At 40.4% G+C, this 25,367-nt stretch overlaps 1 protein-coding gene and 1 pseudogene across 1 annotated transcript in view; both read left to right on the top strand.

The window, feature by feature from the left end:
- MYOM2 (myomesin 2) overlaps positions 1–25,367 on the top strand; it is a 143,407-nt gene that overhangs the window by 64,617 nt on the left and 53,423 nt on the right. The window contains exons 18-25 of the mRNA XM_006163202.2: positions 3,129–3,316; positions 6,855–6,981; positions 9,341–9,519; positions 11,351–11,465; positions 12,579–12,735; positions 12,821–12,927; positions 15,706–15,750; positions 16,300–16,436. Of these exons, the coding sequence (XP_006163264.1) occupies positions 3,129–3,316; positions 6,855–6,981; positions 9,341–9,519; positions 11,351–11,465; positions 12,579–12,735; positions 12,821–12,927; positions 15,706–15,750; positions 16,300–16,436 (1,055 nt within the window). The remainder of the gene's footprint in view (positions 1–3,128; positions 3,317–6,854; positions 6,982–9,340; positions 9,520–11,350; positions 11,466–12,578; positions 12,736–12,820; positions 12,928–15,705; positions 15,751–16,299; positions 16,437–25,367) is intronic.
- Positions 39–1,030, top strand: LOC106733227 (tRNA methyltransferase 10 homolog A pseudogene; annotated as a pseudogene).

Here is a 25,367-nt window from a genome sequence, read left to right as displayed (position 1 = left end):
CATTCCCTATTAACTCCTCAGCTTGGAGGTACCAAATAATGTCACCTGAAACATTGCCAGTATTTATCGAAACTTCTAATGGTGACACAAAGCAAGATGTGAGCTAAAATCCAAATTAGGTGAAGGGTCTGAGGCAGTCTCTAAATGACAAACGAAGAAGCTCATGGGACAGAAACAACGAGAAGAACAACGAGAACTCCACGAACAAAAATGGAAGGAGAAGCGCAAGAACCTAGAGCGACAGTGTCAACTGGAATCCAACTCAGGTGAAAATGACAGAAAATGTGTTCCAAGACACGTTGTTCCCAGCACACTCTGCCTTATCATTGACTATAGTTTTGATGACTCAACGGAACGAAAGGACATTAAAAGCTTCATAAGCAGATTCAACGCTGTTACGCAGAGAACAGGCAGGCTGCATCCTGTGAGGGGCCGTGGAGGCCAGCTGGAAAAGAACCTGGATGAAAATGACAAAGGATGGATCAACTGGGAGGACACCTACCTCAAACCAGGACACGACGGCGAACTCATGAAAGAAGACCTGACTTATCCGACCTCAGATTTGCTTACTGTACTGAAGGAATGAGCTGAAGCAAAGGCTCATGTGCTTGGAAGATTAGTGGATCACGACCACCATAAGGGACTCACATAAGCAGGCGTCAGGTCATGGAATGGATGATGCACAGCTCCCCTTGGAAACTTCGTGAAGAGGTACAGTCACCAAGTCTTGGCAGTTAATCATGTGTTTCAGATTATTCTGGGGTACCTGGAAACAAGAGACTGGCGAGAAGCAGTTTTTACTATTTTACCTCAACAGAAAGGAGACGTTCCCATAGACAAAGCCCATGAAAATTCTTCATATGACAAGCAGTCCTCCAGGGCTGAAGGTGGATTGGACAGTGATTCCAGTGAGGAGAAATGGAGCAGAATTGAGCTAGATTTACCACTAGAAGACGAAAAGCAGAATAAGGAAAATGGTGCTGAATCCACGGTGGACACTGCACTGCACTGTTACCTGGTTTTCTTTTAATTTAAGGAAAAATTAGGAGAAAATGAGGTACTTCATAGAATATTCAAATTGGAAGATTTCTTTTTTATTTTTGCTAATTAATACCTTTTTTCAGTGCTAAATGATAATAAAAAGCCTTTTAAATGCTGGTAAAAAAAGAAAGTTTAATAAGTCACTTCAGAGAAATTCAAATGTCTATGTACCTCTGTGGCTTTGCTCATAAATAGCGATCTTTAAAATAGTTATTATTTTGAGCTAACAAAACAATCTAGACCCTTAATCTCGGTAATAGCCCCTTGAAAATTTGATGTTTAAAGCTCCGTATTTTATAACTATTACTCTAGTTATTTTCCATTAAATGTACCACATCATTTAGAGATATTCAGGAACACTTTGAAATAGTAATATCACAAATTACATCTTGAAACACAGTATTGTCTGTTTTTGTTCTTGATTTTTTTTTTTTTTTGGATATAGGGTGTGTACACTCATCAGAGAGAGATAGAGAGAAAGAGAAGGGGAAAGTGAGAAATCAGTCATCCCCCAGGGATGGCCCACACTGTAATTCTTTCTTGTCCATTTTTTCTCTTAGGATCGTGGTCACACACACGCGCGCGCACACACACACACACACACACACACACACACACCTGGCATGATTTTCAAGACACCAGGTCCAGGACTCCAACTGTGCTGTTGGTACGTGGGACCCAGCCACCTTAACCTCCATTCTACCATGGTATTATCTTTTAACTTAGGAAAGAAATGTTTTGCTTTTTAATTTTTTTCCAACTAATTTAACTTTTTCAGAAACTATAATTTCTCTTCTAATAATGTTACTGTCATTTCCTTGGAATTTCAAATCTGATGATATCTAAGTAGAGATAATAGCAGAAAGTCAACCATCCCCCCCCCTTTTTTAAAGTAAGAATTATTTCATTTTATTTAATTTATTATTATTATTTTTAAAAATTTGACCTGAGAGAGTCAGAGAGAGAGAGAGAGAGAGAGAGAGAGAAGAGGAAAGTGAGAAAGCGAGCTACCAGGTCTGGGACTTGAACTCTAGTCAGCCATGTGGAAATCATTATTCTAATTTCTTCTCAGTTTTTCCCAGAAGTGACTTTCAGATGTTTCACTGACTTTCTAAGTCATCCTACTAAATAAAAGCCAAGCATTTAAGTTCTATTCTACACTAAGGATCACTTATTTCTGTCTCGCCTGTCGTTTCTCAGGTAATGGAGGAACACCGTATCTAGGTTACTCAGATTCAAGATGAAAACAGAGACACATTTCTCTCAATCCGTTTGGAAAAGATGGGTCATCCTTCCAAATGGTACTTAAACAGAGAAATCTGAGTTCATGCTCATTAGAATTGAGCTGAAGTTTCCATAAGTGCGCAGGAAATTAAACCTTATCAGAATAAATAATGCTTGTCGTCTCTGGCTGTGGATGCCCAGTTGTTCTTCAAGGTTGTAAAGGAGAAAGCCTCTTCTCAGTTTTCCTTAAGGGGTCAGGGAGGAAATCTTCTCTTAAAGAGTTTCAGATATCCAGACCAGATTTAAATAATTCATTGTCCTTGTATTATTAAAAAGTAGACGTATTTAGAAATAGCAGGGTCAGCAGGGAGTGTGGTGGTTAAGGCATTCATCTACCACACAGTCAATCGTGGTTTGAGTCCTGGACTCGGCAACTTGAAAATCATGCTAGGTGCATGTGTGTGCATGCCCAGAATCCTGAGAGGAGAATGGAGGAGAAGGGATTGCTGCATGGTCATCCCCCCCAGGGGTGATTTTTCACTTTCCTTCTCTCCATCTCTGTCTCCCTCAAGTGAGCACATGTACTCTATAGCAAAATACCTTAAAAAAAAGCAATGACTTTACATGAGAGAATTTTTAGTTAGGTTTTAGTTATTTAGTTTTTAGAGGACTAAAACAAGATATAAATGGAAATAAAGACTGTTAAAAGGTAGGTCCATAGAGAGCAGCTGACATGAATATTCAGGATTATCTTGCCATTGTTGGCTCTCCCTCCCTCTGAAAGGTAAGAGTCTTCCACCTAGTAGGATGGAGACTGTGGAGCTAAGGACCTGGGTAACTGTCACACTTGTGTTTCCTTGCAGCTGTCCCATCTCATCCTTACGGGATTACGCTTCTGAACTGTGATGGGCATTCCATGACCCTTGGTTGGAAGGTACCGAAATTCAGCGGTGGCTCAGCCATCCTGGGCTATTATATAGACAAGCGCGAAGCTCATCATAAGAACTGGCATGAGGTCAATTCTTCACCTATCAAGGAGAGGATCTTAACGGTTGGTTTTTATTTGTGCCTCTATTTTTGCCTGGGCGATTGTAACATCTTGGATAAGCCTTTATTGTGATAACAGTCAATGACCTTAGATAATTTGATACGGAAAAGAAAATGGATTAAAAATTGGTAGTGTTATGAGATCATGAAGTTTTGGAACTAGAAAAACCTTAGGAGCCTTTTAAAAAATGTTAAAAAATTGTATTATTCATTTGTTTATTTTACATTTAATCACTGTGTATTGATACCATATACCAAATGAATTTTCCTATTCTGAATATACTGTATATTGGTTCAGTCAAAGATATTACCATACATTTTATCATCCACAGATAATTTTCCATTCTTGTGTCCCTTAAATGTCTTCATTATTTTTTTCCTTGTTTATTTATTTATTTATTTTTAATCCTGAGAAGCAACGTAGGAGAGAAGAGCCCAGTGATATAGTGAGTTTGACAATTAGTTAATGACCATAGGGTGAACAGACCCAGGGCACCATCCCTTGTCCTAACTATGAGCCCCTTGAAGGCAGTGATGCAGTCTTAGAGTGTTTTTATTGTTAGTGCAGAGCCCAGTGCCTGAAAATAGAGTTGGTGTCTGATAAATGTTTATTAAAAAAATGATAGGACCTTTCTGTGTGTTAACCACCATTTCCCTGAGAAATCTGTGTATTTTGAGCCTTTGAGATAGTCATTTGCTATAGTATACATTATGTCCAGGTGGAAAGAATAAAAAGAACATCAATTTAGAGCATATAAGGTCTGGAAATAAATCCAGATGCCAACCCTTGGCATCTGCTTGGCTCGTTCGCCCTTCCTTCCTTCCTTCCTTCCTTCCTTCCTTCCTTCTTTTTCTTTTTCTTTTCCTTTTTCATTTATTTTTCTCTTTTTTCTTCCTTTTCTTTCTCTTTTTTTTTCTTTTTCTTTCCTTCTTTTTCTGTGATATCGAATTTATCTATTAATTATTATTTTTTTATAAAGCAAAACTTGCAGATTTTCTTTACAGCAGAGAACTTTACATTCTTTTGTCCGTTAAGAGTGTCTTCCCATTACCCCTCTCACTCGCCCACCACCCACTCCCCTGCCTTCCAGTCTCTGGTGTCTATACCCCTCCTCTCTCCTCTCATCTTTGGATCTTTCAGTTTCTGCCATGGAGCAGACATATTGAGCTGGGATGTCCAGTGTGTGTCCTTCAGTCTGGCTCACTTTGGTTAACATGAAGTCTTCTGTATTCTATTTCACTGTCTATGCTTTTTATTCCTCCTTTGAACTGTGATGAGTGAGTCGTGATGAGTGAGGCTTTCCTCACACAGTAGGTCACATCTCTATCTCAATGGAAGGTTGAATCTCACATTGGTTTTGGGGCAGGACAGATCTTTGAAGGCCTAATCTGTCTTAAAGAAAATGCTGCTTGATAAAGTATATGCTATTTTAATAATACATTTATATAATGAAATATATTTACAACATATTCTCTGTATATTATGATATATGTTGCCTAAATTCAGGTTTGGTGTCATGTTGAAATAGTGCCCATGTTCAACCTTTGGTACTTTACTATGCATAGCTGTTCATCATTTTAAATTTAATCTTACTTTTTATTTAAATAATTTTATTTAACTTTATTTATTTACTTATTTTTAAATCTGACCTGAGAGGGACAGAGTGAGAGAGCGAGAGAGAGAGGGAAAGTGAGAAAGCAAGCCGCCAGGTCCAGGACTTGAACTGTGGTCGACCATGTGGGAGTCCAGAGCTCCTAACCACCATGCCACCTGCTGGTCCCTTAATTTTACTTTTAATGGACAAATAGCTGTGTATATCAATGGGGTACAAGGTGATATTTTGATATATGTTCCCATCACAAAATGATTAAATCAAGCTAGTTAAATCTATTTTCCCATATATTTATACTTATTGTGGCAAGTATGTTTATCAATCTAGTCTTTCAAAATTCTGCAGTATGCAATGCATTATTGTTAACTATAGTCACCATGCTGTGTGACAAATTACTAAAACTTACTCTTCCTGTTTAACTGAGATCTTATCCCTTCAGAAGAACATCTCCTCAACCTCCCCCCTTACCCCCACTCCTCAGTCTCTGGTGACCAGCATTCTACTCTCTGCTTTCTTGAGTTCAACTTTTTGATATTCCACGTGTAAGTGGGATCATGTGCTATTTGCCTTTCTGTGCCTGGCTTATTTCATTTAATATAACTGTTCTTCATTAAGTCTGGTATTCCTGAGGAAAAAAGTCCACTTGTTTTCTAAGGGCTAGTTATTTCAATGAGCAGGAAGAACTCTCTTCTAGGGAAGAAAGCGGTGTAATGTCAGCATCTTGCCTTTTTTTTTTTTTTTTTCCAGGTGCAGTGTTTACCTAGATATCTCTTTTATTTCTACTAATCCTGCTGTATCACAAATCCTGGCTTTGGCTGAAGGTCTTTCTTTAGTGTTTCTCCTACAACCCAAGCAGAGCATCCCTGAGAGTCCTAGGGGCTCTGTTGACCGTGGACTTGCAGCAATCTGAGGGAACCTGGGTAGCCTTGTTTTGCAGAGTAGGTGAACATGGTGGGTGGAGATGACAGACTTGCCCACCACCACTTAACAAGGTCTGGGATGGGGGCCCTTTCTTGTCATCTCCCAGGTCATGTGTCTACTCAGGAAGGGAACACTGGGTTAGGGACTTAGTTTCTTCTCATCTCTGCTTTTTGCCTTTGCTCCTTATTGATGTCTCTGAACCTCGGTTTCTTCATCTGCCAAAAGTGCAGTGTCATGCCATTCCATAGGAGTGCTTACAGAATGAACAAGGCAAAGTAGTAGGGTTAAAGTAATGACTGCAGCTTGCCCGGCACCTAAGTAGCCTTCCTTAAATTATTTAGTCTAATTTGCTGATGAGGTCTCTTCCACTAATACTTCTACAAATCAATTATAAATACTCTTTGCCGTCAATGGGTTGTCGATGGAAAAATATAACCAACTGTAAAATTAATAATTAATAACCAATGCAGCTTATTTCCAAGCCAACCGTGTGACCTAGGCCGGAGAAGAGGCATACATGCCTTTTCTCGTGGGTGATCATGTACAGAGGTTCCTTTTATTTGCTTTTGAGATTGACAGACATTTCATGAAGAGATTTTTCCATTGGTCTTGCCCAAAAAGGCGGGATATGTAGGGGGGGGTTGTAGGTTATAGGTGGGTTCCACAAATTCTTAGGTCGGTGATTGGAAGGGAAGATCCCTGTCTTAGTTAAAGAAAGGCTTAATCTACATCTCAAGGAAAAGGGAAGTTCTGTCTTGGGAAGGGATAAGCAAAAGAATATACTGTAATCGGTTGAAATATACATCTCAAAGATACTATGCCAGGAATAGGAGGTAGGAAGAATCCTGTTAAATAGAAAATAAATGGTCTGTTAATGTTTGTGGGCATGACTTCCCCAGTCCCTCTTGGAAAAGATTTTGGAAAAATAGGAAAAGTAGTCAGACTTCTGTCCACAGGGTTATAATGCATCTTTTATTTCATGTTTTAATTTAAACAAAATCTAAATAGGTGGAAGGCTTAACAGAAGGTTCATTATATGAATTTAAAATCGCTGCCACCAACCTGGCCGGGATTGGGGAACCGTCAGACCCCAGTGAGCTCTTCAAGTGTGAGGCCTGGACAGCTCCAGAACCTGGTAAGATGCTTCCCTCTTGGTCATCCCAACTTCTAACACAGGAATCACCAGAGAAGGTGACCTTCAGGGTGGGAGCCTGAGGCTTTCAGTAACTCATCACCATCCTTGTCTAGCTAGCAGATAGCCATTTATTCCACTGACGTTGATGGTGTCAAGCACTGGGGTACAGGTAGGAGTGAGAGTGAGCGAGTGTCTGTGATCTGGGAAGTGCACAGACCAGAAGGTGACAGGAGTACTGATAAGTGCCAGTGTGAGGTAAGAGGGGAACACAGAGAGAACCCCAACCCTGGCTGCAGAATGAACAGGCTCCCACACAGGTCAGCACTTGACCTATGACAAATCCTTGGCCCAGGTCAATTTCTCTCAAAAGGCCCGAGAGGGGAGGTAGAGGCAGAACAGGGTTAAAAACAGAAGAGAAATCATGAGCCTGGATCCTGAGTCAGGACAGAGCAGACATTAGAATTTTTGCTAATGGTATCCTGCTCTCAGACCATTTGGGGATCTTGAGGTTTCCAAATTCTGGACTTTATAATTGTTGCAGTTTATTTACAATTCTGTAATTTCAAACTTCAAACTTTTTTTTTTTTACAAATCTTCAAGTACTGGGTGCCGATTTCTTTGTATTCAAGCCATCAGGAACCCAGATGCAATGGATAGATTTGTACTGTATAGGCTATATTTACATTCAGATTTTGAAAAAGAACTTAAAGTTGAAGCTGGAAATAAATAAATAAAATTCAGACTGATTTTTCAACTTTGTGGCCAGATTATATTGCTTCTTTTGTTTCTTTTTTATTTCTCCCCTCCCCTTCCTCTTCTCTTCTCTCCACTTCTGTCTTCTCTCTTGCTTTTTCCTCCCCTCTGTTCTCCTTTCCTCTCCTCTCCTTCTTCCTCTCTCCTCTTCTTTCTCCTCTTTTCATTTTCCTCCTTTCCTCCTTTCTTATTTGTTTTAATGAAATTAACTTTTACCATTTAGAAAAATGAAGGGAAGAAAAAGCTGTTAAAGTTTCCCAAGTCTTCTTGAGGGATTGATATGCAGTGCCTTAGCCACACTCAAAGGATGCAGTATGGGTTAATTAAGATGGAGCAGGGCCACTGCCCTTGTCCCTTTACTGTTCCGTGCTCACTCGGACCTGGGATATCAGCACCATGCACTTTTAGAACTGCTGTGGATGTTCAGAGAGGGCAGAGAGGAAGCAATATGCTAGCCAGCCAGGTATGCTAGCTGACTAGGCGTGCCAACCAGCCAGGTGTGTAGCCAGACAGTGGACAGGCTCTTTGAATCAATGCCTGTGACCAATAGGTTTCCAGTCCAGTGGGTGGGGGAAAAGAGAGTTCTTCCTCTCCTCTCCTCTCCTCTCCTCTCCTCTCCTCTCCTCTCCTCTCCTCTCCTCTCCTCTCCTCTCCTCTCCTCTCCTCTCCTCTCCTCTCCTCTCCTCTCCTCTCCTCTCCTCTCCTCTCCTCTCCTCTCCTCTCCTCTCCTCTCCTCTCCTCTCCTCTCCTCTCCTCTCCTCTCCTCTCCCTTCCTTCCTCCTCCACTTCCTCCTCCTTCTTCTTCTATCCTTTTCTCTCTATTATGCATATGTGCTAGTCTGAAGCAAGCAAAGTGGAGTCATAAATTATTCTAAAAGTATCTACAATCACCCAGATACCTACCAGAGGAGGCTGTGGGAACATTAAGTTGGATTCTCCTCCCCAACTACCAACACCACACTCAACACTACTCCTTATGAACATTCAAGAAAGGGTGATGTATAACCTGAAGAACTCGGTGATGTCATTGTGGGAGGCATGGGCCAAAGAAGTAGCAGGTCTTTAGGGACTTATGTGAAGGGTGGCAGATATGCTGAATGGATATGTGTGTGTGTGTGTGTGTGTGTGTGTGTGTACATGTGTGCCCAGGATCATGAAAGGCTTCCTTCCTCTCCTCTCCTCTCCTCTCCTCTCCTCTCCTCTCCCTTCCTTCCTCCTCCACTTCCTCCTCCTTCTTCTTCTATCCTTTTCTCTCTATTATGCATATGTGCTAGTCTGAAGCAAGCAAAGTGGAGTCATAAATTATTCTAAAAGTATCTACAATCACCCAGATACCTACCAGAGGAGGCTGTGGGAACATTAAGTTGGATTCTCCTCCCCAACTACCAACACCACACTCAACACTACTCCTTATGAACATTCAAGAAAGGGTGATGTATAACCTGAAGAACTCGGTGATGTCATTGTGGGAGGCATGGGCCAAAGAAGTAGCAGGTCTTTAGGGACTTATGTGAAGGGTGGCAGATATGCTGAATGGATATGTGTGTGTGTGTGTGTGTGTGTGTGTGTGTACACACATGTGCACAGGTTGAATTTGGCTTTCCAGGTCCTGCGTATGACTTGACATTCTGTGAGGTCAGGAACACATCCCTGGTCTTGCTGTGGAAAGCCCCTGTGTACTCCGGCAGCAGTCCTGTCTCTGGCTATTTTGTGGATTTTAGGGAAGAGGATTCTGGAGAATGGATGACTGTAAATGAAGCGACCACGGCAAATCGATATTTAAAGGTGATTCTTTCATTTATTTTCTTTCATGGGAAAATGCTTTTGATTCCTCTAGAAAACAAGCTCAAAGCTCTGAGGAGAGCCTGTTTAAATAACAAGGTGTATCTTGGTAGGGGGGCATACGAAGAGAGTGTCTTTGACCTCTGTAGACTTGTAGCGCAAAAGAACAATTAGGTCCCAGCAGATGGCAGTACAGTGCCTTGAGGAAGTGGCACCTTCCTTAGGTCATGGTTGCCACACTGAATCCTGGGCCACTGGGTGCACATACCTCTTCTTTTCATATTGTAGTCTGTCAGCCGTCAGCTGTCCTGCACTCAGATTTGTGCTGTGTAGGCTATATTTGTGTGCTTTCCATGGAGATGATTAATATTATATATATATATATATATATATCGTTAAGCTCCACTTAAACTTTTTATTATTTTTAGAGAAATTTTTGCTATAGTGCATATGTGGTTGCTCGAGAGACAGAGAGACAGCGAGAAATCCCCTCACCCCCAGGGTAGGTAGTGAGCAACTTAAAAGCCCAGACAAGGCAGGGTGATTCTGTTATAGTTGTCTTCTTTTTCTTACCAGGGCATATTAAGTACATGCAAACTCCCAGGGTGGTGACAAAAAATAGCAGTTCTGCTTCCCAGTATGCTCTGGTATCCTCTTATGATATGGGTCATGCATGCACACATGCCTGGCGTGAGTTTCAAGCTGCTGGGTCCAGGACTTGAACTGCGGTCGGCCATGTGGGAATACAGTGATGTAATCATTGGGCCATCTGCTGGTCCCATGTTTAACTTTCTTAATTGCTGTGATTGCTAATACGAATCTATTTGGTAAATGCCACACAATGTTTATACACAGAGTTTCAATACTTCTGACAAAATTATAATGTGTAATTTTGTCTATCCTTTCTTTTTTCAACTGTCTCTATTTTTAGTACACGTGATTTACCCATCACTAGTTCAGTGGTGACCATTGTCCTCAAATGTAGTAGGCTTACATACCCTGTTTGCCCTGCTGCCTTAATCCACAGGATTTCTTCTGGTTGTGAGCCCTGTGGTGTGACTTAGACGGAGATGCAGCATGCACCCTTACCTACAAAATATCACATCTAAGACAGGCACAATACACATGGAAGTAGAATTGGTAACAACCACTGGAAGACAGTTTGATAACATTAAACAGTCAGTTCCTTTCAAATGAACTAATTGGCTCTTAAGAATTCAGCTAAATAAATCAATTAGAAATTTAGTTAATAAGGAGCCAGTAGGTGGAGTGGTAGTTAAGAGCACTGTGCTCCCAAATGACCAACTGTGGTTCAAGTCCCGGATTTGGCAGCCTGCTTTCTCACTTTCCCTTTCTCTCTCTCTTTCTGGTCAAATTAAAAAAAAGAAAAATAACAAGTAAAAAAAAAATTAAAAAATGAAATTTAGTTAATATCTACTTCTCGTTCGTGATACAGATTTTAATATCCGTAATGTAGGTATATACAGGAAGAGATCAATTTAACTTTGATGTATTCAAATGGAGATTTTGCCCATAGAATTATGCTAAATATAAACACCAGATTAAACTAACCCTTATGGTTTTAACTCTGCTTTAGAGTGTGCAGAGAAGAATGAAAGAGGGGTTGTTGAAATTGCAGCAAATCTGTTTATTCCTGAGATTAGATAGGATAATATACCTCTTTTCCTCTGCTTTTCTGCCTTGCTACATATCATTTTTCCAACTAAAAAAGTAAGTTATTTTTAAAAAGTTGTGTCCATAGCACATTGTGAAAGACAAAACAGTCCTCCTTTTAACATCTACATATCTGTGATGTTTCTTCTGTTGTTTCAAGGTCTGTGACCTGCATCAAGGTAAAACCTATGTCTTCAGAGTCCGGGCAGTGAATGCAAATGGGGTAGGGAAGCCCTCGGACACGTCTGAGCCAGTACTTGTGGAGGCTAGACCAGGTGAGACTCTACCTGCTAGTGGTTCAAAATAGCAGGGGCGAGGGTGTTACATGTGCTACCTCCCTCTGGAGAAATGAATATTCAGTCATAGTTTAGGACGGATCTGGGCTAGCAAGTGAGATAATGCATGCACGTCACATTCTGCCTGTGCTCTGATATCCCCACACTGGGAGTAGAACACGAGATCCTCTTCATCATTGGCAGAGCCAGGTCTTGGAGCAATCACATAATGAGCAGGAAGGAAGAAGGTGGTTTATTATTTTACTGCCGTGTTTTGATCAGAAAATTAGAAAGCTGTTGATAATTTTCTCAGTTGCAATCTTCAGAGGGGAAGTACTTTTGGAGACAGAGACACGCTCACAGGACACGCGGGGGAAGGTGTGTACCTGAGCGGCAGAAAAGGATGGAAACACAAACTGTAAAACATGTCGTCTTTCTCCTGGGACCTCTCATTTCTTCCCTTTTGCTATTTGCTTTCTTTTAGTCTTCCACCTGGCTCTGTGTTTCTCCATTCTCTTGGCAACCTGAGAGCGTCTATATTATTACATGACCTCAGTTCCACTCACCAGTGGAGGCTGTTAGGTTTTGCCCAATTCTTAATTTATAAGAGATGGAATCTGACTGGCAGTTTGGGGCCACATGTTTATCTCAGCCACAGAATAGCAAAGAAACAACAAACATTCTCTCCGATCCCCAAACAAGATAAAACAAACATCGTGGGAAAGGAGGAGCCTGCAGTGGGTGAATCAAGTGCTATGTGCACTGCCTGGGGCCACCTCTATGAGAGAGTCTGGGAGTTAAGTTATAGGGAGAAAAGGAATTTTTGGAGCTTTGGTGGGCAGCTTGAAAAGGTCTTCTACAGTGAAACTGGATGCAGAAAATGGTGTGGACAGAAACGCAAGTCTCAAAAATAACAGTGAAACAAACCAACCATTCTTGCATTCATCTAGTCCCTAATGTGTTTTGCTCTTTCCTGATTCTCTGGGTCTGTCCTGGCTGGACATTCAACAAGACTGATGATTCGATGGAAAATAAGACACCCTCTGCGCCAAAAAAAGAATTCAAAGGACACTGTGTTCCGAAGATGCTTTACTTCATATTCTTGCTCTTCAGGCACAAAGGAAATCAGCGCCGGCGTCGACGAGGAAGGCAATATCTACCTGAGTTTTGACTGCCAGGAAATGACAGATGCCTCTCACTTTACATGGTGTAAATCCTACGAGGAGATTGCAGATGAGGAGAGGTTTAATATCGAAACTGTGGGGGATCAGTAAGTCATAGTTTGAAGCTGGCTATTGTAAACTTTTCGAAACTCCTGCAAACAGAAATAATTAATGTTCTTCTTCCTTTTTTAGTTCAAAGCTGTACTTTAAGAATCCAGATAAAATGGATTTAGGCACTTATTCTGTGTCCGTAAGTGATACAGATGGCGTGTCTTCCAGTTTTGTTATGGATGAAGAAGGTAATGTTTTTAACACTTTTCTTTTTTTGGTTTCATACTGCTTTCACGGGATGGTCACTAATTTAGAAAAAAACAAATTTGCTTAGAAAAAGGCTATGTGTTTTTGGAGGCTGTGGGTGGAGTATAGTCATATAACCCAAAAAATCACCTTAGAAATCAAGTAAATTCTAGTGTTTGTATTATAGCCAGCCAAAATCACTGGTCCAGAGCACATTGCTTCTATAGCCTTCAACATGTGCTTTCAAAGTTGAATTTTAGACACGTTTTAATGGTTTGGCACACAGGAAGTAGTGTATTTGCAAATATATCCATAAAATTAATAAGAAAGGTATTGATGAAAGACCCCTGCATTCCCTTCCAACATTCAGGAATTGTGATGATAGAAGAAAATATTAAACTAGAAAATTAGGAGCAGAGATGGAAAGATTTACTTACACTGTTCATTCTTAAGTATCTTTGGAAATTTATACCACATACTAATATGAATTAAAAGAAAAGGGGGAGGGCCACTTAAATTGAAGACAGTATAGAACTTTTTATATACCCAGGTGTTCTATATGTTTGGTTAAATGTAAAATAAACAAATAAGACTATGATTATTTGGTAAAAATAAAAAATGTGTGTAAATAATTTTAAGTACCATAGCCAAAAAATCTCATGTTCTTTTATAAAGAGAAGACAGCAGAGAGAAATGAGAAAAGTTTGCTTAGTGAGACCCAGGGGAAGACACATTTTCTTAGGTAGGTTCACAAATCTAAGTTCACCAGGCAAATAGGAGATCTGCCTGGGAATCTGTGTTTGTGTCCAACTCTTACTTACCCTACTTGGAGGTCAGAGGTTTTTTCTTTGTTTCCTGTTTTTAGAGATAGATATTTTTGCTGTAGGGCATGTGCACCTCCGGAGAGACAGAGTAATAGGTAGCAGGAAATCACCTCACTCAGGGGGGATGGCCATGCTGCAATCCCTTCTCTTGCTCTCTCTATTTTTCTTTTTTAAGAATTATTTTATTTAACTTTATTTATTTTAATTTGATCAGAAAGAGACAGAGTATGTGTGAGAGAGAGAGACAGAGAGAGAGAGAGAACACAAGCTGCCAGGTCTGGGACTCAAATCGTGGTCAGCCATGTGGGAATCTAGCACCTTTAACCACCATGCCACCTGCTCGCCCCCGCAATCCCTTCTCTTTCATTCCCCTCTTGGGATTTTGGGAGTCCAATGACATAATCATTATGCCATCTGGTGGTCCCAGAGGTGAGAGTTTTTAAGACGTGATCAGTGGTATGGAGTGAGTTCTGCATCTATAGACAGAATGCTCAGATTGCTGGGTTTCTTTGGGTCTGTTAGTCTTTGGGGTCCTCTACTAAAATGCAAAAAACCCTGAGGATGCTCTAAGACTTTTAAGCACATAATTTAGTTATCAGTTTGTATCCTGACTGACAGCCTGTTGAGGGTGTAATCTGAGAACTTGACCCAGGATAGGTATTGAGGGTGGGGCAGGGAGGATAGGCAAGTATCCAAGGAGGAAGGTAGCCAGAGACACACTGCTGGCTTCAGGACCACTCAGGTTGGGGTCCCTATTGCTTAATTTGGATGAGCTCCTGTAAATTGAGCAAGATGTGAGGGACAACTGAGGGGACTGCACTGTCACCCTTTGCAGGAGTCCTTTGAGCACCCTTCACAGGCAGGCAGGAAGGGACCTGGAATCCACACACATGCCCCTTGGTCTGCCCTTGCTGATCCTGGCTTGGAGATCTTCAGTTCTGATTTCAAAAAACATCCTTAAAGAATTCTGAAAAGCTCTGCATCCTCTGTACCATTTTCAAGTTTACATATGACATTTTTCATCTTCTTTTAAAATAGCTGCAAAGGATGCCATTTTTACCATCCTTCATATTGTGTATTATCCCTTAAATATATTGGAACCTTGGATTTGCAGGTTAGCTGATTCGATTTAGGGAAATTCCTACCAGGAGATTTATTGGAGAAAGCCAGTCCTAGCTGTCAAACTAATCGCCTAAATTGAGTTTGCTTTTGGCCAGGAAAACTCTGACTTCATATTTTAGTTCGAATGAACATGTTCATACATACTTTCATGATCAGCATTTTATTTTTGAATTCTAATTTTAAAAAGAAGGAAGGAAGGGGAAGAAATGAAAAATTGGTTTAGAGCTTTAATTTTTCTTACCTTGCTCGTGGGATTTTTCTCAGGAACAATGCTTTGTTTTTGTTTCATTTCATTTTTTAACTCATGGTAATATACTGTAGTGAAATTCTGGTTGGGTGAGAGACATGCACATTTTTCTATACTGAAATTGAAGGAGGAAATTTTGAAATGGGAAGAGACATCACAGAACACAAGCACATTCCTATCCAGTCAGGTCAATTTTAGTTAATAGTACATATGGACTTGAAGGACCTAGAAGCGGCTCCCTTTAATCGCTCCCTGAGAAGTCGTCTTATACTACATGAACATACTTACCTGTATCCCAACCCCACTTTTCCAAAGACTCTGGCCTAACTCGTCCTCAACTATTCCTTTGATAAGTGGATCCTTTAATTGGTGAGGATCTTAGCTGCAGGCAACTACTAATTTAGTGAAGAAAGTAGGCAAAGGTTAAAGCTACCCTGTAAGTGTCCTTTTTGCTTTTGGTTTATATTATTCTCATGACCTCGAATTAAAGCTGCATGATGGTAGATCTCTGCTTTTGTGTTTGCTCTTGTTTACAGACTTCTGAAAGTAGAGGTGAAAATCAACTCAAATATTTTTCTTGCTTTCAGAGCTTGAACGTTTGATGGCGCTGAGCAATGAAATAAAGAATCCCAGTAAGTAAGCTTTTAACCCTGTGTGGACAACTGCAAGCCTAGGAGAGCTGTGTTCATGAGTGGACAGAACTCTTGAAAGAATGGTTTTGGGGAAAGGATGGCCTCATTTTATGCTCCTGGTTTACAGGATTGTAATCTATTGATTTGAAGTTAGTATGAGTTTACATTATAGCTTGTAGAAACTTGCATTGCACAGTGTTTTGAATTTGGGGTTTACTATAGCTGTTCCTAATGCAGGCAAGATGTCTATCAAGTAAAATCTTCAGTTACTGAATTGCATTGAATGCACACAAAAAGTGCATGCTTCTTTAGCCTTTGAACACATCCACAAGCTAACCGAACTCACATGGTATTAGGCTTTAAGTGCAACCACAGACTAACTAGCATTTTATTTTTTATTTTTGCTTTTCCTAATCCAATGCAATACGCCAGGGTTTCACATTCTCAAAAAATTTAATAAATAGGATTGATATTTTTCTACAATATGCAGCTATTCTTTCTCACAAGGGTTCATGCATTATTGACTTGCGATTTCTTTTCTTCCTGTAGCAATTCCTCTGAAATCAGAATTAGCTTATGAGATTTTTGATAAGGGCCAGGTTCGCTTCTGGCTCCAGGCTGAGCACTTATCACCGGATGCCAGCTACCGATTTATTATTAATGACCGAGAAGTCTCTGACAGCGAGGTGAGTTTGTGTGTGCATGATCTCTGACTTTGAAAGGACTCAGGTTTTGCTCTGGTAGGTCAGTTACCTTAAAGTCAATACTCTGTGTTTGTTTTCATCTCTTTTGGGGCTGCAAATATCGGGATGGAGAAGGTTGACAGTGTGAATGAAGATAGTCAATTCTTTCAATGTTCAGAGGTTTGGTCTGGGTTAGATAGGAGATAAGCAACTTTTTGTTTGTTCGCTTGTTTTTAAAACCCAATCCTGTTAGAGGTAAAAACGACTATGTCTTAAAGACTTTGAGCTCAGTTTTGTGAAAGCATTCAGTTACTTGGCAGGGAGGTATCCTTAATGAATCAGCTTATTTATTCCTGATAATGGCTTTGAAGGAGCAAATGTATTATTTGTTCTATTGGGATGACTGTCTCCCTGTGTCTTCCACTCCAGACAGTTTTCCATGGAAGACATTAGCTAGAAAATGAGGTTCTGCAACTTCCCCTAACCTTGTCGCCTGCTCTCTTGGTATGACAGATCCAATCTGGGCAAAGAAAACAGTCTAGCTGTCAGAAATACATGCAATGCTATGACACAAACACTTTTGCTCCTGTTCTACTTTTAATTGTATCAAATGAATTTTACAATGATTACGGGTCATCTTTTTTTCACTGTGAAATATGTCAGAAGGTGTCGATTATGTTTTAATGTGTCTGTTTAAACCTAGCATACCTGGGGACACAGTTAAATACAACCTATTGGATGAAGTCTTTCTTGTTCAGTGGTGGGTTGAGGATCTTTTAAATTCCTCCATCTTCACCTCTTCTCGGGCCTTTTCTCCCCCTTACTGTTCAATGTGCCTCATCATGAGTACACTTTGCTATCCTGCTAGGTCCTAAATGCCTCCTTCATTCATTCCCTACCCAGATGTTAACTGAAAGCTTGGGATGCAGGAGTCACTCATGCCATGTGGGCATCCCACTTACTGTTTTTCTGAATTGCAGCTTGATCCTCAGTCCGGCCTTTGTGTCCAGTGGGTATTTAGGAGGGCTTAGTTAGTTTGACAAATACCTGTCAGACAGAAATCTTGCATGGGCAAGGATCATGTGATTTTTCTCCTCCAGTCAATCCATTCCAAGACTAACTTTAAGATTCATGTAACTGGGAGAATTGGCTAAAATGTAGAAAGAAGATAGTTTCTTTGGGGCTGCCAAAACCCCAACCGTATGAATATTGTCTGTGAGAGTGTACTTCTTGATCAAGGTAATTGGGGAAATTTTCTTTGAGCAGAGATCATGCTTTGAAATGAAATGGAATTTAGTGTGATTGCACTTTATTTGCAGAACATCTTTTGATTAACATTCCCTACCCGCTGCACAGAACTTGCTTTAAAAACCTGTGTCGTTGCCACACGGCTAATCTTTTGGAAGATGGCTGTACTATTTCACTTCTTTAATTAGCAATCCACAGGTGACTTTTGCATTTGAAGATTGATGCTATTTTGTGAAAGTCACATAAAAGCCCATATTTATGGCACTCGTAAAATCATTGAACTTCATCTTGCGGTATAATGGCAATAGCAAGAAGCCTAATTATTTTCTAAAACCTGCCCAGATACTGCAGTGCAGTCGCTGAGAAAATCGAAAAGGCTACTGTCTTGTTAAGAATCCGATTGGTGAGAATCATACCTTCTTATTTCTCAGAACTAATTAGAGTGAGTTCCTATCACTCTCTACTTACTGATGTTTGAGGTGACTGTAATGTCATACAAATAAGGACAAGTGCTTTTGTCTGACCTACTGAAATTTGCTGTTGATATTCAAATGTAAATACCCAAACCAGGAAAAAATTCAAGAACCAAGCAGGGGCACATTCATGGCTTCCTTCCTCTCCTCTCCTCTCCTCTCCTCTCCTCTCCTCTCCCTTCCTTCCTCCTCCACTTCCTCCTCCTTCTTCTTCTATCCTTTTCTCTCTATTATGCATATGTGCTAGTCTGAAGCAAGCAAAGTGGAGTCATAAATTATTCTAAAAGTATCTACAATCACCCAGATACCTACCAGAGGAGGCTGTGGGAACATTAAGTTGGATTCTCCTCCCCAACTACCAACACCACACTCAACACTACTCCTTATGAACATTCAAGAAAGGGTGATGTATAACCTGAAGAACTCGGTGATGTCATTGTGGGAGGCATGGGCCAAAGAAGTAGCAGGTCTTTAGGGACTTATGTGAAGGGTGGCAGATATGCTGAATGGATATGTGTGTGTGTGTGTGTGTGTGTGTGTGTGTACACACATGTGCACAGGTTGAATTTGGCTTTCCAGGTCCTGCGTATGACTTGACATTCTGTGAGGTCAGGAACACATCCCTGGTCTTGCTGTGGAAAGCCCCTGTGTACTCCGGCAGCAGTCCTGTCTCTGGCTATTTTGTGGATTTTAGGGAAGAGGATTCTGGAGAATGGATGACTGTAAATGAAGCGACCACGGCAAATCGATATTTAAAGGTGATTCTTTCATTTATTTTCTTTCATGGGAAAATGCTTTTGATTCCTCTAGAAAACAAGCTCAAAGCTCTGAGGAGAGCCTGTTTAAATAACAAGGTGTATCTTGGTAGGGGGGCATACGAAGAGAGTGTCTTTGACCTCTGTAGACTTGTAGCGCAAAAGAACAATTAGGTCCCAGCAGATGGCAGTACAGTGCCTTGAGGAAGTGGCACCTTCCTTAGGTCATGGTTGCCACACTGAATCCTGGGCCACTGGGTGCACATACCTCTTCTTTTCATATTGTAGTCTGTCAGCCGTCAGCTGTCCTGCACTCAGATTTGTGCTGTGTAGGCTATATTTGTGTGCTTTCCATGGAGATGATTAATATTATATATATATATATATATATATCGTTAAGCTCCACGTTTAAACTTTTTATTATTTTTAGAGAAATTTTTGCTATAGTGCATATGTGGTTGCTCGAGAGACAGAGAGACAGCGAGAAATCCCCTCACCCCCAGGGTAGGTAGTGAGCAACTTAAAAGCCCAGACAAGGCAGGGTGATTCTGTTATAGTTGTCTTCTTTTTCTTACCAGGGCATATTAAGTACATGCAAACTCCCAGGGTGGTGACAAAAAATAGCAGTTCTGCTTCCCAGTATGCTCTGGTATCCTCTTATGATATGGGTCATGCATGCACACATGCCTGGCGTGAGTTTCAAGCTGCTGGGTCCAGGACTTGAACTGCGGTCGGCCATGTGGGAATACAGTGATGTAATCATTGGGCCATCTGCTGGTCCCATGTTTAACTTTCTTAATTGCTGTGATTGCTAATACGAATCTATTTGGTAAATGCCACACAATGTTTATACACAGAGTTTCAATACTTCTGACAAAATTATAATGTGTAATTTTGTCTATCCTTTCTTTTTTCAACTGTCTCTATTTTTAGTACACGTGATTTACCCATCACTAGTTCAGTGGTGACCATTGTCCTCAAATGTAGTAGGCTTACATACCCTGTTTGCCCTGCTGCCTTAATCCACAGGATTTCTTCTGGTTGTGAGCCCTGTGGTGTGACTTAGACGGAGATGCAGCATGCACCCTTACCTACAAAATATCACATCTAAGACAGGCACAATACACATGGAAGTAGAATTGGTAACAACCACTGGAAGACAGTTTGATAACATTAAACAGTCAGTTCCTTTCAAATGAACTAATTGGCTCTTAAGAATTCAGCTAAATAAATCAATTAGAAATTTAGTTAATAAGGAGCCAGTAGGTGGAGTGGTAGTTAAGAGCACTGTGCTCCCAAATGACCAACTGTGGTTCAAGTCCCGGATTTGGCAGCCTGCTTTCTCACTTTCCCTTTCTCTCTCTCTTTCTGGTCAAATTAAAAAAAAGAAAAATAACAAGTAAAAAAAAAATTAAAAAATGAAATTTAGTTAATATCTACTTCTCGTTCGTGATACAGATTTTAATATCCGTAATGTAGGTATATACAGGAAGAGATCAATTTAACTTTGATGTATTCAAATGGAGATTTTGCCCATAGAATTATGCTAAATATAAACACCAGATTAAACTAACCCTTATGGTTTTAACTCTGCTTTAGAGTGTGCAGAGAAGAATGAAAGAGGGGTTGTTGAAATTGCAGCAAATCTGTTTATTCCTGAGATTAGATAGGATAATATACCTCTTTTCCTCTGCTTTTCTGCCTTGCTACATATCATTTTTCCAACTAAAAAAGTAAGTTATTTTTAAAAAGTTGTGTCCATAGCACATTGTGAAAGACAAAACAGTCCTCCTTTTAACATCTACATATCTGTGATGTTTCTTCTGTTGTTTCAAGGTCTGTGACCTGCATCAAGGTAAAACCTATGTCTTCAGAGTCCGGGCAGTGAATGCAAATGGGGTAGGGAAGCCCTCGGACACGTCTGAGCCAGTACTTGTGGAGGCTAGACCAGGTGAGACTCTACCTGCTAGTGGTTCAAAATAGCAGGGGCGAGGGTGTTACATGTGCTACCTCCCTCTGGAGAAATGAATATTCAGTCATAGTTTAGGACGGATCTGGGCTAGCAAGTGAGATAATGCATGCACGTCACATTCTGCCTGTGCTCTGATATCCCCACACTGGGAGTAGAACACGAGATCCTCTTCATCATTGGCAGAGCCAGGTCTTGGAGCAATCACATAATGAGCAGGAAGGAAGAAGGTGGTTTATTATTTTACTGCCGTGTTTTGATCAGAAAATTAGAAAGCTGTTGATAATTTTCTCAGTTGCAATCTTCAGAGGGGAAGTACTTTTGGAGACAGAGACACGCTCACAGGACACGCGGGGGAAGGTGTGTACCTGAGCGGCAGAAAAGGATGGAAACACAAACTGTAAAACATGTCGTCTTTCTCCTGGGACCTCTCATTTCTTCCCTTTTGCTATTTGCTTTCTTTTAGTCTTCCACCTGGCTCTGTGTTTCTCCATTCTCTTGGCAACCTGAGAGCGTCTATATTATTACATGACCTCAGTTCCACTCACCAGTGGAGGCTGTTAGGTTTTGCCCAATTCTTAATTTATAAGAGATGGAATCTGACTGGCAGTTTGGGGCCACATGTTTATCTCAGCCACAGAATAGCAAAGAAACAACAAACATTCTCTCCGATCCCCAAACAAGATAAAACAAACATCGTGGGAAAGGAGGAGCCTGCAGTGGGTGAATCAAGTGCTATGTGCACTGCCTGGGGCCACCTCTATGAGAGAGTCTGGGAGTTAAGTTATAGGGAGAAAAGGAATTTTTGGAGCTTTGGTGGGCAGCTTGAAAAGGTCTTCTACAGTGAAACTGGATGCAGAAAATGGTGTGGACAGAAACGCAAGTCTCAAAAATAACAGTGAAACAAACCAACCATTCTTGCATTCATCTAGTCCCTAATGTGTTTTGCTCTTTCCTGATTCTCTGGGTCTGTCCTGGCTGGACATTCAACAAGACTGATGATTCGATGGAAAATAAGACACCCTCTGCGCCAAAAAAAGAATTCAAAGGACACTGTGTTCCGAAGATGCTTTACTTCATATTCTTGCTCTTCAGGCACAAAGGAAATCAGCGCCGGCGTCGACGAGGAAGGCAATATCTACCTGAGTTTTGACTGCCAGGAAATGACAGATGCCTCTCACTTTACATGGTGTAAATCCTACGAGGAGATTGCAGATGAGGAGAGGTTTAATATCGAAACTGTGGGGGATCAGTAAGTCATAGTTTGAAGCTGGCTATTGTAAACTTTTCGAAACTCCTGCAAACAGAAATAATTAATGTTCTTCTTCCTTTTTTAGTTCAAAGCTGTACTTTAAGAATCCAGATAAAATGGATTTAGGCACTTATTCTGTGTCCGTAAGTGATACAGATGGCGTGTCTTCCAGTTTTGTTATGGATGAAGAAGGTAATGTTTTTAACACTTTTCTTTTTTTGGTTTCATACTGCTTTCACGGGATGGTCACTAATTTAGAAAAAAACAAATTTGCTTAGAAAAAGGCTATGTGTTTTTGGAGGCTGTGGGTGGAGTATAGTCATATAACCCAAAAAATCACCTTAGAAATCAAGTAAATTCTAGTGTTTGTATTATAGCCAGCCAAAATCACTGGTCCAGAGCACATTGCTTCTATAGCCTTCAACATGTGCTTTCAAAGTTGAATTTTAGACACGTTTTAATGGTTTGGCACACAGGAAGTAGTGTATTTGCAAATATATCCATAAAATTAATAAGAAAGGTATTGATGAAAGACCCCTGCATTCCCTTCCAACATTCAGGAATTGTGATGATAGAAGAAAATATTAAACTAGAAAATTAGGAGCAGAGATGGAAAGATTTACTTACACTGTTCATTCTTAAGTATCTTTGGAAATTTATACCACATACTAATATGAATTAAAAGAAAAGGGGGAGGGCCACTTAAATTGAAGACAGTATAGAACTTTTTATATACCCAGGTGTTCTATATGTTTGGTTAAATGTAAAATAAACAAATAAGACTATGATTATTTGGTAAAAATAAAAAATGTGTGTAAATAATTTTAAGTACCATAGCCAAAAAATCTCATGTTCTTTTATAAAGAGAAGACAGCAGAGAGAAATGAGAAAAGTTTGCTTAGTGAGACCCAGGGGAAGACACATTTTCTTAGGTAGGTTCACAAATCTAAGTTCACCAGGCAAATAGGAGATCTGCCTGGGAATCTGTGTTTGTGTCCAACTCTTACTTACCCTACTTGGAGGTCAGAGGTTTTTTCTTTGTTTCCTGTTTTTAGAGATAGATATTTTTGCTGTAGGGCATGTGCACCTCCGGAGAGACAGAGTAATAGGTAGCAGGAAATCACCTCACTCAGGGGGGATGGCCATGCTGCAATCCCTTCTCTTGCTCTCTCTATTTTTCTTTTTTAAGAATTATTTTATTTAACTTTATTTATTTTAATTTGATCAGAAAGAGACAGAGTATGTGTGAGAGAGCGAGACAGAGAGAGAGAAAGTGAGAAATCACCCCCAGGGGGGATGGCCATGCTGCAATCCCTTCTCTTTCATTCCCCTCTTGGGATTTTGGGAGTCCAATGACATAATCATTATGCCATCTGGTGGTCCCAGAGGTGAGAGTTTTTAAGACGTGATCAGTGGTATGGAGTGAGTTCTGCATCTATAGACAGAATGCTCAGATTGCTGGGTTTCTTTGGGTCTGTTAGTCTTTGGGGTCCTCTACTAAAATGCAAAAAACCCTGAGGATGCTCTAAGACTTTTAAGCACATAATTTAGTTATCAGTTTGTATCCTGACTGACAGCCTGTTGAGGGTGTAATCTGAGAACTTGACCCAGGATAGGTATTGAGGGTGGGGCAGGGAGGATAGGCAAGTATCCAAGGAGGAAGGTAGCCAGAGACACACTGCTGGCTTCAGGACCACTCAGGTTGGGGTCCCTATTGCTTAATTTGGATGAGCTCCTGTAAATTGAGCAAGATGTGAGGGACAACTGAGGGGACTGCACTGTCACCCTTTGCAGGAGTCCTTTGAGCACCCTTCACAGGCAGGCAGGAAGGGACCTGGAATCCACACACATGCCCCTTGGTCTGCCCTTGCTGATCCTGGCTTGGAGATCTTCAGTTCTGATTTCAAAAAACATCCTTAAAGAATTCTGAAAAGCTCTGCATCCTCTGTACCATTTTCAAGTTTACATATGACATTTTTCATCTTCTTTTAAAATAGCTGCAAAGGATGCCATTTTTACCATCCTTCATATTGTGTATTATCCCTTAAATATATTGGAACCTTGGATTTGCAGGTTAGCTGATTCGATTTAGGGAAATTCCTACCAGGAGATTTATTGGAGAAAGCCAGTCCTAGCTGTCAAACTAATCGCCTAAATTGAGTTTGCTTTTGGCCAGGAAAACTCTGACTTCATATTTTAGTTCGAATGAACATGTTCATACATACTTTCATGATCAGCATTTTATTTTTGAATTCTAATTTTAAAAAGAAGGAAGGAAGGGGAAGAAATGAAAAATTGGTTTAGAGCTTTAATTTTTCTTACCTTGCTCGTGGGATTTTTCTCAGGAACAATGCTTTGTTTTTGTTTCATTTCATTTTTTAACTCATGGTAATATACTGTAGTGAAATTCTGGTTGGGTGAGAGACATGCACATTTTTCTATACTGAAATTGAAGGAGGAAATTTTGAAATGGGAAGAGACATCACAGAACACAAGCACATTCCTATCCAGTCAGGTCAATTTTAGTTAATAGTACATATGGACTTGAAGGACCTAGAAGCGGCTCCCTTTAATCGCTCCCTGAGAAGTCGTCTTATACTACATGAACATACTTACCTGTATCCCAACCCCACTTTTCCAAAGACTCTGGCCTAACTCGTCCTCAACTATTCCTTTGATAAGTGGATCCTTTAATTGGTGAGGATCTTAGCTGCAGGCAACTACTAATTTAGTGAAGAAAGTAGGCAAAGGTTAAAGCTACCCTGTAAGTGTCCTTTTTGCTTTTGGTTTATATTATTCTCATGACCTCGAATTAAAGCTGCATGATGGTAGATCTCTGCTTTTGTGTTTGCTCTTGTTTACAGACTTCTGAAAGTAGAGGTGAAAATCAACTCAAATATTTTTCTTGCTTTCAGAGCTTGAACGTTTGATGGCGCTGAGCAATGAAATAAAGAATCCCAGTAAGTAAGCTTTTAACCCTGTGTGGACAACTGCAAGCCTAGGAGAGCTGTGTTCATGAGTGGACAGAACTCTTGAAAGAATGGTTTTGGGGAAAGGATGGCCTCATTTTATGCTCCTGGTTTACAGGATTGTAATCTATTGATTTGAAGTTAGTATGAGTTTACATTATAGCTTGTAGAAACTTGCATTGCACAGTGTTTTGAATTTGGGGTTTACTATAGCTGTTCCTAATGCAGGCAAGATGTCTATCAAGTAAAATCTTCAGTTACTGAATTG

The sequence above is a fragment of the Tupaia chinensis genome, unplaced genomic scaffold, assembly GCF_000334495.1.
Source record: "Tupaia chinensis unplaced genomic scaffold, TupChi_1.0 Scaffold141517_1, whole genome shotgun sequence".
NCBI classification, from domain to species: domain Eukaryota; kingdom Metazoa; phylum Chordata; class Mammalia; order Scandentia; family Tupaiidae; genus Tupaia; species Tupaia belangeri.
The sequence above is the reverse complement of the archived record's forward strand: the minus strand, read 5'-3'. Positions and strand labels throughout refer to the sequence as shown.